Source organism: Bos mutus, chromosome 18 (assembly GCF_027580195.1).
Source record: "Bos mutus isolate GX-2022 chromosome 18, NWIPB_WYAK_1.1, whole genome shotgun sequence".
NCBI classification, from domain to species: Eukaryota; Metazoa; Chordata; class Mammalia; order Artiodactyla; family Bovidae; genus Bos; species Bos mutus.
In genome coordinates, this window is record NC_091634.1 from 19,257,730 (window position 1) to 19,274,669 (window position 16,940).

The following is a 16,940-nucleotide window of genomic DNA, read 5'->3' on the forward strand; positions in this document are numbered from 1 at the left end:
GGTTACAGCAAAAGCAGTTTTAAGAGAGAAGCCCAGAGTAATAAACACCTACACTAAGAGACAAGAAAGATCTCAACTTAACAACCTAACTTTATACCTCAAGTAATTAGAAAAAGAACAAACGAAGCCCAGAGTTAATAGAAGGAAGGAAATAACAAAGACCAGAGAAGTAATTTAAATAAAAAATAGGAAAGATCAGCTGATTTTTAAAAATCATACCAAGAATTAACACCAACCCTTCTCAAACTCTTCTAAAAAACTGAAGAGGAAGAGATACTTCTGAACTCATTTTATGAGACCAGCCTTACTGTAATGCCAAAGCCAGACGAGGACACTCCAAGAAAGTTGTAGGCCAATGTTCCTGATGAACAGGGACATACAAAAATCCTCAACAAAATATTAGCAAACTGAATTCAGCAGTACAGTTGACCTTTGAACAACATGGGTTTGAACTGCATGGGTCCACTTAAGATAAAATCTTTTTTTGAATAAATGCCTTCAGTACTACAGAATCCATGGTGGGTTGAATCTGCAGATGTAGAACGGTGGATGTGGAGAGCCCACTGTGGGACTTGAGTAGGTTTTGGTATCCACAGCCAACCCTAGAACCAGTTCACAGATACTGAGGGATGACTGTACGTTGAAAGGACGGAATACCATGATCAAGTGCTGTTTATTCCTGGGATCCAAGGATAGTTCAGTATCTGCAAGGAAGTCAGTACTGTATTGCCGGGGTCCAGCCCCGGCTGATCCAGGGTATTCGAAGGAGAGATGGCGTAGGCGACCTATTTATTTAAATATTCATCAAAGATATAAAGAGTAATAGAATGAGGATAGCTCAGTGAGGAAATTCAGTGGAGAAAAGAGGCTGAGTAGCTTGGTTTACGCGGGAGACCAATAAAACTTCAAGACAAGAAGTTTGCACCACTTACGTAGGCCGCAGGTGTCCTTCCGTTCTCCTGAAGGAGAGGAGACACTGAGGCCTCCCCAGTCGGATCTTAGAAGCCCAGGCACAATTAGTAAGCATGGTGGGTTCCGTGCTCCAGATGGAGACTCAGCCAGAGTGAGAGAGAGAGCAACATGGAGAGACCAAGTTTCGGTGAACAAGGCCTGCACTTTATTCTCCAAAGTAGTTTTTATACCTTAAGTTGTGCATAGAGGATAATGGGGGAAGGGGTAGAGTCATGCAAGGACAGCAGTTCCTGATCCTAATCGAAGCCAGACTTTCAAACCTATCATATGCAAAAGTTCAGGTGAATTACATCATCTTCTGGCCAGGAGGCCTGTTAACATTTTAAGAAACTTATTTTTCTCTAAAGGTGATTATTCCAAAGTCAGGAGTCACCCTCCAAAAGCATTAGATAAAGTTGCATTCCTATAGGGCAAAGGTGAGGTGGGCTCAATCAAGAAAAGAATTAACTCAAGGGTCCAAGGTTACAAACGTTAAAGCTACTACTTACACCAATTATATTAATCAGTACACTGCCAGGGACACAGCAGGTAAGGGATATGGAGACTTAGCAGCAAACATTGGCCCAACAAGTGAAAAACCCTTCACCAATACAATTTCTAATCAATCTTTCAACTGCTCAAAGGACTCTGTATTTAGACAGTTGAGAACATCTTATGCCTCTCACAGTTGGGAGGCTCTGAGCAATCACATGTGGCTGGAAAAACCTATTCAGGCAGGCTAGAGGACTTCCAAAGGAGTTTGTAGGTTGAAACACTATCACACCCAGGAACTTTATTAACTGGAGCTATAAGTTAACTCTTTTTTTCAGAGCGAGGTAGTGGGGGACAGCCCCCCCCCAGTAAAGTCAGAGGTGTAGGTGAGAGCACAAAGCAGAAAGTAGGCAGACTCTGGTTTTGGGGGTAGATGCTCGAGAATTTCCAGGAGGACTCCTGAGGCTCGATCCCGCCTTTGCGTATGCCAAGCCTCCTTCCTCATGACGTTTGCCATGGGTGGAGTTCCTCACGCTGGCTCCCGGCAGTGAATCGTCAGTGATAGAATTCTAGTTGAGCTATTCCAGATCCTGAAAGATGATGCTATGGAAAGTGCTGCACTCAATATGCAATATGCAGTATGCACTCAATATGCAATATGCCGGCTCCCGGTACTGTATATTATACCACATTAACAGAAGTAAGAGTGAAAACTGTAATCATCTCAATAGAGGCAGAAAAATTTGACAAATTTGGCATATTGTCATGATAAAAACTCTTGGCAAACTGGGTATAGAAGGAACATACCTCAACATATAAAGGCCATATATGACAAGCCCCCATCTAATATATACTCATAGTTGAAAAGCTGGACGCTTAAGGGGCAACACAAGGATGTCTACTCTTATGAGATTTATGCAACGTAATACTAAAAATCAAGCCAGAGCAATTTGGCAAGATACAAAAGGCATCCACATTGGAAAGGAAGAAGTAAAATAGACTCTTCTGATGACATGAAATTATATATAGAAGACCCTAACGACTCCACCAAAAAAACTGTTAGAACTAATAAATTCAATAAATTTGCAGGGTACACAATCAATATGCAAAAATCAATTGTGTTTCTGTACACTAACAATAAACTATTGGAAAGAGAAATTAAGAAAATCCCATTTATAGTAGCAACAAAAAGAATAAAATACTTAGGAATAGATTTACTATGGAGATGAAACATCTGTATACCAAAATCTATGAAACATTGGTGAAAGAAAGCAAAGATGATGCAAACAAGTGAAAAGATATTCTATGCTCATGGATTGAAAGATAATTATCATCATATCCATACTACCCAAAGGGATCTACAGAATCAGTATAATCCCTATCAAAATTCCAATGGCATTTTTCACAGAAATAGATAAAACAGTCCTAAAATTTGTGTGGAACCACAGAAGACCTCAAATTAAATATTAAGTAGTCTTGAGAAAGAAAAACAAAGCTGGAGATAGCACACCTCCTGATTTCAAGCTGTACTACAAAGAAGTAATCAAAGTAGTATACTGTTAGCATGAAAACAAACACATAGATCAACAGAAGAGAAGTGAAAGCAGTGGTCATGTATGGGTGTGAGAGTTGGACTGTGAAGAAAGCTGAGTGCCGAAGAATTGATGCTTTTGAACTGTGGTGTTGGAGAAGACTCTTGAGAGTCCCTTAGACTGCAAGGAGATCCAACTGGTCCATTCTGAAGGAGATCAGCCCTGGGCTTTCTTTGGAAGGAATGATGCTAAAGCTGAAACTCCAGTACTTTGGCTACCTCATGCGAAGAGTTGACTCATTGGAAAAGACCTTGATGCTGGGAGGGATTGGGGGCAGGAGGAGAAGGGGACGACAGAGGATGAGATGGCTGGATGGCATCACTGACTCGATGGACGTGAGTCTGAGTGAACTCTGGGAGTTGGTGATGGACAGGGAGGCCTGGCGTGCTGCAATTCATGGGGTCGCAAAGAGTCGGACATGACTGAGCGACTGAACTGAACTGAACTGAGAGCACAAAACGTGTGTACGGTCAGCAAAAGAGTCAAGCGTATACTATGGAGAAAGGATAGTCTCTTGAGTAAATGATGTTGGGAAAACTGAATATCCACTTGCAAAAGAATGAAACTGGACCCCTATCATACACCATATACAAAAATCAACTCAAAATGAATTAAGGACTTGAATAGCCAACAAATATATGAAAAGATGCTCAACGTCACTAATTATCAGGAAAATGCAACTTAAAACCACAAGGAGATAATCACCTCACATCTGTTAGCATGTGTTTTATTAAAAAGAGATAAATTCTGGTGAGGGTGTAGAGAGAAAGGACCCTTGGTTCACTATTGGAGGGAATGTAGCTACTATGGAAAACAGAATGGAGGTTCCCAAAGAAATAATTATCATACCACTCAGAAATCCCGCTTCTGGGTATATATCTAAAGGAAAGAAAATCAAAATCTTGAAGAGATATCTATACTCCCATGTTCATTGCAGCATTATTTATGACAGCCAAGGTCTCAAAGCAACGTCAGGATGATTGGAGAAAGAAAATGTGATGCATGTCACATGTTTATACACACACACACACACACACACACACACACACACACGTATTTCCCAGGTAGCTCAGTGGTAAAGAATCTGCCTGCCAATGCAGGAGACACAAGAGAACCCGGGTTCAATCCCAGGGTTGAGAAGATCCCCTGGAGAAGGAAATGGCAGTCCACTCCAGTATTCTTGCCTGGAAAATTCCATGGACAGAGGAGCCTGGTGGGCTACAGTCCATGGGGCCACAAAGAGTCGGACACGGCTGAGCACGCACGCAGACTTGGTACATACACATATGCAGGTATATGTTATTCAACCTTAAAGAACAAGGCAGTTCTGTCACTTGCAACAATATGGATGAACACGGAGGGTATTATTCTAAGAGAAATAAGCCAGATAAAGATGGACAAACTGCTTGGTGTCACTTAATATGTGGAATTTAAAAAAAAGGAAGTTGCACTCATAGAAACTGAGAGTAGGATGGTGAATGCCATGAGCTGAGGGCTGGGGGAAATAGGGAGAGGCAAGTGACAGGGTACAAACTTTCAGTTATAAGGTGGATAAGATCTGAGAATCTAGTGTATATATTGGGTTGGCTAAAAAGAGCGTTCAAGTTTTCCCGTAACATCGATGCAGAGAAACCAGAACACACTTTTTGGCCAACCCAATATAACATGGTGACTATAATTAATAATACTGTATTTTATAATTGAAGCTTGCCAAGAGAGTAAAGTCTGTGTTTACTCTCCCCCACCCCCCAGCAATAAATGGTAAATATGTACAGTGATGGGTGTGTAATCAGAGAAGAAAGCAGACTAGGTTTTACCTTAGAAGGATCGCAAAATTCGACACCCACTCAGCATGCCACTGTGGCAGAGGCTGTGGGGAATGGCGGGAGGAGCCATTTGCTCAGGTCTGGACCTTGGAGTCTCGTGTGTGTGAGGGACGTGTGGGGGCTGGTGGTGGGGTGGGGTCGTCGGGCTGTACTGCTGTCCAGCCCCACTGGGGGTCGGTGGTGAGGCGGGGAGCCTGATATGCACAGAGTTCCCATGTGACTCCTGGGAGTTGAGGGCACCTTTATGGGCTGTTTCCTTTCTGTTTGAAGTAGGACTTGAGGTTTAAATGTTTTAAATAATGGCTGCCAGAGTCCAGCTCCAGCAGCCAGGGTTTCAACCTGAAGGGAGGGACGGTGTCGGCAAGTAACGACTCAGCCTCTCAGTTTTCTTGGACTGCACATTTATTTCAAGTTTAAGATTTTCTTTTATACTTTTATGAAAGCATTATGTCAGACGTTTGACATTTTCAGTTCCCCCTCACCCAGATTTATTATCTCCATAAATCATTGTTGCCCTTCAAACAGAGTTCCTGCTTCAGCGATTCTCTCAGAATCAGCTTTACCATCTATTATCTACTTCCTCTTATGTGTCCTATAGTTGTGATTACATTGTAACTCATGCTACATTCCTCAGTTTATTTCTTATCTTTCTAAATCCTGTTTCCCCTAACATCCTGAGCTCATTTCTTAAAATGGCTTCTAGCTATTAGTATCTAAAATTCCTAACCTCTATAAGCTATAGTAAAATATGCTAACATTACAACATTCCTTAAATCTTTAACTTCTAGTTATTTTAATTATTTTTAAGACCTAAATTCAGTAAACTCCTTTGCCATAAACATTTTCCTCACAAATAGGTTTCAGATAGCAATCCCTCCCATGGCCTCAAGCTGCGGCCTACGTGCTCATCCTGGAACACTCTTTTGTAAAAGTCCTTAAACAAATGTCAGTGATTAACTTTATGAATTATTCTCTGAGCACAGCTGTAGAAGGCTTTGTGCCTTCTCATGCTCCTCTCAAGAACAATAAGCACCTTAATATTCCTTTTCAGTCAACTCAGCCGAGGAGAGGGAAAAAAAGTCAGAATCACAAGGCCTAACTCCTTCATCCCGGGTCCGTGCCTGTGGGACAAAGAGAGGGGGTTGGGGCCGTACCCCCCCATTTTGTCAGTAATGCCTGACGCGGCTCCCGACCGATGGCTTTGAGATATAATTCACCCATTTTAAGTATACAGTTCAGTGACTTTCTTTGTAGTGTATTCACAGAACAGTTCCACCTTTACCACAATTTCAGAATGTTTTCTTCGTAACAAGAACTCTCACAGCTGCTAGCAGTCCCTCCCTGTTTCTTCCCACCTCCCACATTGGCCCTGGCAACCACTAATCTACCTCCTGTCTCTGTGGATTTGCCTGTTCTGAATACTTTGTATAAACAGAGTCATACAGGGACTTCCCCGGTGATCCAGTGGTTGACTTAGCTGTCCCATTGCATGGGGGGGCATGGGTTAGATCCCTGGTTGGGGAAGTAAGATCCTGCATGCTGTATGATGTGACCAAAAGTAAATAAATAAATACAGGATAATATATATAAAAAAATTAAATGGACTCGTTCAGTAGGTGGTCTTTTGTGACTAACTTCTTTCACTTAACATAATGTTAACCTTTTTTAAACAAAAATATGATAGCTCCTGGAGTCCTGTGATCCAAAACAGGCTCCCTAGAGTGAGCCAGTTCTCTTTCAAAAGGCTGTGAGCGGCAGGCCCGGTGACTGGCCGCTGGCCCCTGCCCCCTGCCACGTGTACACACCACTGTGCCCTGTGCAGCTGCCGCGCTCTCCATGCCAGTCTCCCCTGACCCCTCCAGCGGGGCTGATCTCGCTCTCCAACCACTGCAGACTTCTGTTTGTGTCCCTTTTAAGGCGCATTCTACCTGTTCTACATTTGTGTGTGATGTTAACCTGTGTGAGAAGACCTGTCTCTGAGTTGAACCATAAAGTCCTTAAAAACGACAATTGTGCGGTAATGTCCATAATGACTTAGTGAACTTGCAGTGTTTGCTGAATGAATCATGAGATGATAAACACATTAGAAAGTTTTTTTTGAATAAGGAGTTATTCCATCAGGGCCATTGTTTCTAGCCCTGATGGAACTACTCATATCAGGTTTGGCCTCTTACTGTAAACAACTAGAAAACCAAACAGGATACATAATACAGCTGTTTACAGACACCAGACAGCAGGCTGCACTGTGATCGTGGGGAGAATGAAGATACTAGATGAGCCTTATGATCACCTTGCTTTCTTCTTTATTACTTGTTTGTTTATTTGGCCGTGTTGGGTGTTCATTGTGGCATGTAGCATCTTTTGTTATGGCACGGACTTCACTTGTGGCATGGGCTCAGTAGTTGTATGGCAGAGGCTCCAGAGTGCCTGGGCTTCAGTAATTTAATTTGTCTTCACTCTCTGTTTTATCCTTAGAGTTTAAATATCGAAGGCCTACCATCAAAGGGCCCTACACCACCCTGGTTGGTAAGTGAAAGTTATTTAATTTCAGGCCCATATTTTCTGGATTGTGTTTGAATAGCTGTTACAAATCATTCTGAATTAAACCGAACCAATTTTCTTTCCTTTTTAAAGACCTGCCGGTTGTGTTGAGTTGTAAGAAAGGTATTAACCTTCTTTATTCAATTATGTTCAGGTGGATATTAAATACCTGTCCCCCTTGTTGCTGGCCTACGAAGACAGGATGAAAGAGAAGGATGAGCTCATTGCCAGCCTTCAGGTAGGTTGGCAAACATCTCGGAAGGACAAGGTTTGTAAAAGAGAAGACCAATTCAAACCTGGAGGCAACATTTTGAAGACAGGTATACCCACCTCCTGGCAGGTACTCAAGTGTTTGTTACAGGAAGGAAAGAAAGAAGGAGGGAGTGGAGCAGAGTTGGGGTGGGGAGAAGGAAGAGGGAGGGACTGGAGCGGGGAGGCAGGAGGAGTGGCAGCCAGAGCAGGAGGGCTGGGTCGGATTGATGGGAGGGTCTGCAGGGACGGAGAGCCACTGCGTTGGAAGCCGTAGCCTCCCAGACAGGCAGCCCAGCATGGACTGGGATCCTGGGATGCAGAGAAGGCAGCCATGAGAGGTGCTGCTTCTCTGGTCCTGTGCAGCTGCAAACAGCGCTGGTAAAAGGGACGTTTGGGCAGACGGGGAAGGTAGGAGACCTTAATGTTCAATTCCATAAAGAGCCGACCCCAGGAAGTCCAATTACCAAGCTGCTGATAGCAGTGGGGAAGTGAGGTTTTTATTCATTTCTGCCTTGCTTGCTCTCTTTCATGGGAATGGCTCCTGGAGCAGAGGAGCCATTCTAACTGTACAGGAAACCTAGGCTGTGCTGGTGTTATAGACACGTGCCATGCCTTGCTGTGCCACGTTACCTCTGTGTTCCCTATTTAAGTGGCCAAAGGTATCTCTGGAGTTGAAGGGATCCAGGGAGGAAAGAGTTGGTTTTTCGGGGCTCCTTGACTGGAAGGGTCTAAGAGTCATCTAGCTCCGAGACTTCCCTACTGGTCTGCACTTCCTCTGTAGGAGGCATAGTTTCCATTCCTGGTGTCATGGGAATATCCCACATGCTGCACAGCTTGGCCAAAAAAATAAAGCAAACAACTTAAAAAAAAAAGCATCACTCAGCCTGTTTTTGTTCTGCTCTCCCATACACATGACCCATGTAATGCCATTTGGAACCTTTCCTCCTGGATTTTCTACTGGACATTTAATTTTTTAAGAGGGTGGATTAATCTTATGCTAATTGGGAGGCCTGCTGTGCTGCGGTTCGTCGGGTCGCAAAGAGTCGGACACAACTGAGAGACTGGACTTGACTGGTTAAATATCAATCCACATAATAAAAGTACTTATTTAGTGCTCCTTCTAAAACAGGGTTCAGGGGACATTTTCTGCAGACGTCTATTAAGTAACTGTTTTAGGCTTTGGAGGTCCTTGGAGTTTGTTTGCAGCCACTCAGCTCTGCTGCTGTAGCATGAAGGTAGCCACAGACCAGGTGTGAACAAATGGCATGACTGTGTTCCAGTAAAGCTCTATTTGCAGAATAGGCCCCTGGCCTGCCGGCTGCAGCTTGCCCCATCCGTGTTCTGACAAAGGGCCAGTGGACTGGCAGTAAGTGGGGAGTGCATCTGGGCAGAGAGGCGAGAGAAAGAAAAGTTGCCTGGCATTACTGCTTTTTATAAGCATAAATGTCTGCTCGCTGAGAGAAGAATACTTAAAAGCGTCCCAGGATAAGTACTGACACCTAAGATTCTCACCAGAAGACAGCCCAAGATACCGAAGCTGGCCAAGGCCAGCCAAGAAAAGCCTGGATGGAGGCCACCCAGCACGAGTGACACAGACAGACCATGGGGTCGAACATGGACCGAGCAGCAGTCCTGACGTGGCAGCCGGTGGGCACTGAAGCTGGCTGACCGGTGGCTTTAAGGAAGGGAGGCGCTCTCATCAGTGTCAAGGAACAAAGTTAGGTGACTCCTTCCTGCCACGCTAATTAAGGCCTTCCGCACCAAAATGGGCTTTAGTTACGATGAACAGTTCTTATTTTTACCTAAAAAGCTCCAATTTATCCTGCATTCTTTAAACAAAAAATTATAATATTTATAGACATCTGTTGCCTTTTTGTCCCCCTTTTTTTATCTTTTTGCATATTTGCAGCACAGAAAAAGTTTATCAAAATTAAGGACTGAGTATTTAAAACCTGAGGTGCTTTGCTCTGTGTCATAGTAGCTTTCTCTTGTGTTTTCTCACTAGACTGGGTTGGTGCTGGTACAGAGTTTAAGGCTGCTGGTACCTGAGACTTTGCTTATAAGTTATATTAACATTTGATTTTAGCTAGAGCAATAGCATTAGAGCAAAGACGTACCTATGTGTATGTTACAGTTTATTTAAATTTTGTTTCAGGAGGAAATGAGAGTGTTTAGAATTCGAGCCCAAGAAGTGGTAAAAGAAAATGAGAAACTGCATCAAGAGCTGAATAAGAGTAGTCCCGTCACCAATGAAGAATGGCATGTGGTGTTGTTTCTGGTATTTTGCTAATTAAAAGAAGAAATGATGATAGGAATAAAGTTTATTAAGTTGTCAAATACATATGTAAATTTTAACTTACATATTTTAACTAAAACATTTAATTTCTCAGAAATTAATAAGGTACACCTGAAAACCTAGTAAATTATTCTAAACTTGTATTTTAAAGATTACTTTCAGAATTCTAAGTAGGTTGTTAAACCTGGAAAATGTTGGCTGTCCACATTTTTATCCTCTGAGGTTGTGTCTTTTAATTTTTTATAATTCAGCTGCACCAGTTGTTAGCTGGAGGACATGGGATCTTCAGTCTTCATTGGGCCATGTGGGGTCTTTAGTTGTGGCATGCGAACTGTAGTTATGGCATGCGGGATCTAGTTCCCTAACCAGGAATTGAACCCGCACCCCCTGCTTTGGGAGCGTGGAGTCTTAGCCCCTGGACCATGAGGTTGTATTTTTCTAGGGTACTTTTCCCGTCCCCAAACTGCTGAGTCAGGTCCTTCCTTAGACCTCTCTGATGGCTTGCAGGGCTTTAGGACAGACAGTCTAGGATGGGGCCTTGCACTCCCGGATCCCACCTGCCCTGCGCCTTCCATACCTTGACAGCTGCTGTCCCGTTGCTGGCTTTCTCCCCTCCCCACACCAGAACAGCCCCTTCCTCGCTCCTGCTCGCTCGTCGGGGCCCTGCTCGAATGGTGCTGATAGGTAGCTCTCTCTGAAGGCACTCTCCCTAAATGCACACTGTCCTGGGACCTGCCACACTGTGCCTCCCTGTGTGTCTCCTCCTTTGTGAGCGTCTCAGGGCAGGGCCAGGTGCTGTTCATCGAGCACAGCAACAAATGCCTCATCAGCACATCTGAGAAAGTAAATGTCTTCAGACGTCTAAAGGCAATACCCAAGCAGGACCCAGCAAGCAGAAACTATTCAGATAGATCTTTTTTGCCTTGGGTAGGTATGTTATATTTAGCTTTTTTTTTTTTTTAATGTCTTAACATCCCTAAAAAAAATTAGATATTTTCTATATGTGATGGCTAGAAATTTGGAGTCCAGTCAATAGCATTCTTATCTTTAGGTGGGTTCTCCCTCTTTTTATGGTCACTGCCGTGTCAACTGGGACCGGTTGAACGGCTACTGGATCCTGCCTGGTGTATTGTGACTTCTGCTGGTGAACTTGGATTTTTTCTTTCAGGGTTCCAGGCTCCTAGCATGTCTCCCCTCGAACCCTCCTTGACTAGTGCCCTGGAAAGCAGGTCTTTTGGGCTGCTTCCAGGAGTCTCACAAGAACCCTCAGATTCTTTCTCCAACCTTCTATATGGCTTCAAGTCAGACCTGTTTACTTCTTAAAATATAAATATATAAATAAATAAAGGCTGCACTTGGAAATCCGCATGCCCACTGTGTTCCCCAGTCCTGTCCATAAGAGTTTGAAATCTGCATCCTGCTCTGGGGTGGTGGCCTGTGCCACAGGGTGGATGTGAGTAGGTGCTGTTAGGTCTGAGCAGGGCCTGTGGCCAGCCCCCACCCCATACTCTGAATTCACTATCTTCCTGTGAGACTTTGGGGATGGCTCCCAGAGCTTGGGAGCACTCTGTAGGCAGAGCTCCTGCCGCCCCCAAACCCCCTCCCAGTCATGCCCTCGTCTGCCCTCCTTGGCGGCTGCTCCCTGTCCCCTGCACTCTGCTTACTGCAACTAGGGAAAAGCCTGCGTGGCAATGAAGACCCAGCACAATCGAAGATAAAGAAATACAATTGTTTTTAAAACAAAACAAGAAGTTACCAAAGCAGTTTAATATCAAGCTTCTGTCTGTCTTATCCCCCAATTTGGTGGAAATTAAAAACTTGCTGTTTTAATAACATGTTTAATATTATAACATGTCCAGATATTCATTACCGACAGCATAGCAGTTGCTTTCTTGTAGAATCAGGAGTGTGTCTATAAGCACGGTGCACCTGAATGGCAGTATTTAATTTTGTAAATCAATTGTAGGCGGCAGCTTCAGACTCAAGCAGAACTGGTTTTAGAAGAAAACAAGTTGTTGATAGAGCAGTTGGAGATTCAGCAAAGAAAAGCCAAGGACACCCACCGGGAGCGTCTCCAGGAAGGTGAGCAGTCTTTCCCATAAGCGGTGCTGATGCTGTGACATTGTCATTGTGTCATTTTCCAATGGCATTCCCCCCTCCCCCACTTGAAAATGGTGGGAAGTCATGTTTTTTAGAATATATTCTTTTTTACTGAAATGCAGTTGTTACAGCATATCCAGTCATCACCCATGATGCAGTGACCGCTTTCTTAGGACTCTGTAATTATTCTGTCTTTTGTAAATCAGTTATAGATAACAACTTTAGAGTCAGCAAAACTGGGTTTGGGGGGAACAGTGTGTAACATAAGCAGGAAAAATCATGTGAGATGGATATTTGAAAGAACCTATGGGTCTATCCCCCAGAATCTGTTGAATGAGTAAATAAGTAGGAACCATTGGCTCTCTGGAGAAGGCAATGGCACCCCACTCCAGTACTCTTGCTTGGAAAATCCCATGGACGGAGGAGCCTGGTAGGCTGCAGTCCATGGGGTCGCTAGGAGTCATACACGACTGAGCGAATTCACTTTCACTTTTCACTTTGATGCATTGGAGAAGGAAATGGCAACCCACTCCAGTGTTCTTGCCTGGAGAATCCCAGGGACAGGGGACCCTGATGGGCTGCTGTCTATGGGGTCACACAGAGTCGGACACGACTGAAGTGACTTAGCATAGCATAGCATTGGCTCTCTAAACAGTTTCTCTGTGCTCTCAGCCTTCCTGCAGCGTCGCAGGTGCTGCTGTAGATTAAATCTCCATCAGATCCTTTCCTCCTCTCCCCATGTGTCCCACCCTGTCCCAGGAGGCTAAGTTCTACTTCTCTAAGTACTAGCTTCAGATGTCCAGGGCACATCTTAATATCACATGCCTCCATGTCACTTAGGATGAAAATATTTATGATTTACTTTAAATATAGGACAGTAAACAAAAAAAATTAATGAGGAAAGGGAAGAAAAACAAATCTGTCCTTAGTTGGGTAATACTAAAAATGTCCTTAAAAATCTTGCAGTTTTAGGGTCAACATCGTGCTGTATGTTTGCACATCTGTGTGTGACTTAAGGCTTCAGTCTTTGAAAGGTAAGGGCCTTGAAGCCTGGAATCATGTCCTGTTAAGTATTCTGTATTTAACAATAATATCAATATATTGATCTCCAGTAAGAAAGTGTATAGTTCAGTTCAGTTCAGTTCAGTCGCTCAGTTGTGTCTGACCTTTGCAACCCCATGGATCGCAGCACGCCAGGCCTCCCTGTCCATCACCAACTCCCAGAGTTCACTCAGACTCACATCCATCAAGTCAGTGATGCCATCCAGCCATCTCATCCTCTGTCGTCCCCTTCTCCTCCTGCCCCCAATCCCTCCCAGCATCAAGGTCTTTTCCAATGAGTCAACTCTTCGCATGAGGTGGCCAAAGTACTGGAGTTTCAGCTTTAGCATCAATCCTTCCAAAGAACACCCAGGGCTGATCTCCTTCAGAATGGACTGGTTGGATCTCCTTGCAGTTTAAGGGACTCTCAAGAGTCTTCTCCAACACCACAGTTCAAAAGCATCAATTCTTCAGCGATCAGCTTTCTTCACAGTCCAACTCTCACATCCATACATGACTACTGGAAAAACTATAGCCTTGATTAGACAGACCTTTGTTGGCAAAGTAATGTCTCTACTTTTGAATATGCTATCTAGGTTGGTCATAACTTTTCTTCTAAGGAGTAAGCGTCTTTTAATTTCATGGCTGCAGTCACCATCTGCAGTGATTTTGGAGCCCAGAAAAATAAAGTCTGACACTGTTTCCCCATCTATTTCCCATGAAGTGATGGGACCAGATGCCATGATCTTCGTTTTCTGAATGCTGAGCTTTAAGCCAGCTTTTTCACTCTCCACTTTCACCTTCATTAAGAGGCTTTTTAGTTCCTCTTCACTTTCTGCCATTAGGGTATATTTAGTGGTTACTTAATATAGGGACCATAATTTCTATGAACAAAGATTTGATATTAATTTCTAGGTCTCCAATGGATTTTTTAAAGATAAGTTTTTGAGAGCTGTCACTGGTATTAGTAATCTGTAATCATGCTTTATTAAGTCTTTTGTACCAAGTCTTTTTTTTTTTTTGTACCAAGTCTTTATCCATCTCTTTTGTGTTTCAGTTTCTAAACTGACTAAACAGCTGATGCTTCTAGAGACTAAAACACAGAGCCAAGAAAAGGAGCTAACTGAAAGTAAGGAGCAATTAGCAATTTTACGTACAGAATGCCAAGAACTACAGATACAGTTGGACAGCAAAGTTGCAATGGAAGTTCACACTTCAATTGTGAATGAATTTAAAAGGTAAGGATTTAATATCTTTTGAAGTATTAAGCATCACTGTGCATGTGTTACAGGCAGGTGGAGAGAGAGTACTCCATCTTTTTCTGTGTCATTTAGCTGTACCAGCCGTGGTGTCCAAGACTGAGAATGGTAGATGTTTTATTAAAGTGGAACCTGGCCATCCTTGGGGGCTGCAGTCTGCACTTTGTGTGTGTATATATATATATGTATGTATGTGTATATATATTTGTATGTATTTCCCCCCCTACAGTTCCAACCTCTCTCTTTCTTTTTTTTTTTTTTAAGATTTATTTATTTTTGGCTGCTCTGGGTCTTTGTTGCTGCCAGGCTTTCTCTAGTTGTGGTGAGTGGGGGCTACTCTTCACTGCAGTGCGTAGGCTTCTCACTGCGGTGGTTTCTCACGTGGAGCACAGGCTCTAGAGTGCTCAAGTTCAGTAGTTGTAGCTCACGGGCTTAGTTGCTCCATGGCATGTGGGATCTTCCCAGACCAGGGAGCAAACCCGTGTCCCCTGCATTGGCAGACAGATTCTTAACCACTAGACCACCAGGGAAACCCCTCTTGTTTTTAGAACCAAAGATAATTTAATATAACTGGAAATCTAGACATCCACTAATGAGGAATTGCTGAAATGAAAGGATAGACCCATAAAATGAAATATGGTGCAGCCATTAAACATGTCACAAAAGAATGTTTTTGACATTGGAAGATAGCCACAATATATTTGTAAGTGAAGAGATTAGGTTACATAATAATACACACAGAATGATTACAATTTTATTTAAAAAGAAAAGAGATGTGTGTCATGTGTGTGTGTGATTAAGCTGGCCAGCCATCCCAGTTTGTCTTGGCCCTGAGGGGTTTTTCCAGGATGTGAAAATCTTCATGTTAACGGAGATGAATAGGATGAGTTGATCACTTCCACGTGTATATATGTCTGTCTGTCTATAGTTACATATATGTGTGTAAAATTACTTATATACCATAAATACATAGAAAATGAAATGAAAGGATGGAAAAATAACAATAGCAGTTATGTTTAGCAGGTGAAATTACGGGTTCTCCAAAGAAACAACCAATGGGATATATATAAGATATGTATGTGTGTGTGTATATATATATTTGGAGAGAGAAAGAGAGACTTATTTTAAGGAATTGGCTCATACAGTTGTGGGGGCTAGCAAATCCAGACTCCATAGTGCAGGCCAGCTGGCTGGAAACTCAGACTGGAAACTGAAACTGTGTCTTGAGGCAGAATTCTTTTTGGGAAGCCTAAGTTTTTACTACTTTACCAGAATCACTGCAGATGGTGACTGCAGCCATGAAATTAAAAGATGCTTACTTCTTGGAAGGAAAGTTATGACCAACCTAGACAGCATATTGAAAAGCAGAGACATTACTTTGCCAACAAAGGTCTGTCTAGTCAAGGCTATGGTTTTTCCATTGGTCATGTATGGATGTGAGAGTTGGACTGTGAAGAAAGCTGAGAGCCAAAGAATTGATGCTTTTGAACTGTGGTATTGGAGAAGACTCTTGAGAGTCCCTTGGACTGCAAGGAGATCCAACCAGTCCATCCTAAAGGAGATCAGCCCTGGGTGTTCTTTGAAAGGAGTGATGCTAAAGCTGAAACTCCAGTACTTTGGCCACCTCATGCGAAGAGCTGACTCATTGGAAAAGACTCTGATGCTGGGAGGGATTGGGGGCAGGAGGAGAGGGGGACGACAGAGGATGAGATGGCTGGATGGCATCACTGACTCCTGGATGTGAGTTTAGGAGGCCTGGCGTGCTGAAATTCATGGGGTCGCAGAGTCGGACATGACTCAGCGACTGAACTGAACTGAAGTTTTTACTCACAAGATCTTCAGCTAATGGTATTAGGTAATCTCCCTTACTTAAGAGTCAACTGATTGAGATGTTAGTCACATCTACAGAATACCTTCACAGTAACATATAACTAGTATTTGACCAAACAGCTGGGCACCATAGACTAGCAAATTGACACATAAAACTAACCATCATAATGAGTAAAGTAAATTTGTGTGTGTGTGTGTGTGTTCTATTTTCCAAGTGTTCTAATTCATAGGACTTTCCAGTCAGGAAAGCTGGCTGTCAGGCCTTTACGCTACAGGAGGGAAAGCTTTTTGCTGAGAGGCCTTGGGCTCCAAGTTGACAGGTGGGACAGGGGATAGAGGAGGTGGAGGTGGGGAGGGGTTAGCCTGTTGGCACAATTGGAAGGGTTGGTGTTTGATTGGAGAGGGAATCTAACATAGGAAAAGGGGCATGGACTCATCAGAGACAGAAGATGTGAATTCACTGAAGCCTCTGAGGCTTCAGGGCTTGTGTCCTCTGGTTGCCTCAGTTAGGGGTACCCTTTCCAGACCACAGATGAAAGAGGAATTATTAATTAGCAGCAGAGCAGCTGTCGAACTAGCTCCTACAGCGAGGCCGGGTCTGAGGAGAAGTTGGGAAAGGTTACACCTAAGGCGAAGGTGAGATCATGAAGAAAAGATTTTAATTTTTATAGAAAAGGGTGAAGTTGAACCTGTGCCTGGTGAGCTTCTAGGTCAGGTGCCTGGGTGTCGTTCTCCTATCCTGCTGAAGGCAGTGCAGTCC

General features: G+C 43.4%; 1 protein-coding gene across 4 annotated transcripts in view; it reads left to right on the top strand.

Annotated features, from left to right (window-relative positions):
* Positions 1-16,940, top strand: part of CEP89 (centrosomal protein 89) — an 86,510-nt gene that overhangs the window by 40,016 nt on the left and 29,554 nt on the right. For all 4 annotated transcript variants that reach the window (XM_070388005.1, XM_005897763.3, XM_070388006.1 and 1 more), the window contains 5 exons: positions 7,337-7,387; positions 7,557-7,640; positions 9,810-9,913; positions 11,917-12,032; positions 14,149-14,329. In XM_070388005.1, coding sequence (XP_070244106.1) covers positions 7,337-7,387; positions 7,557-7,640; positions 9,810-9,913; positions 11,917-12,032; positions 14,149-14,329 — 536 coding nt within the window. The remainder of the gene's footprint in view (positions 1-7,336; positions 7,388-7,556; positions 7,641-9,809; positions 9,914-11,916; positions 12,033-14,148; positions 14,330-16,940) is intronic.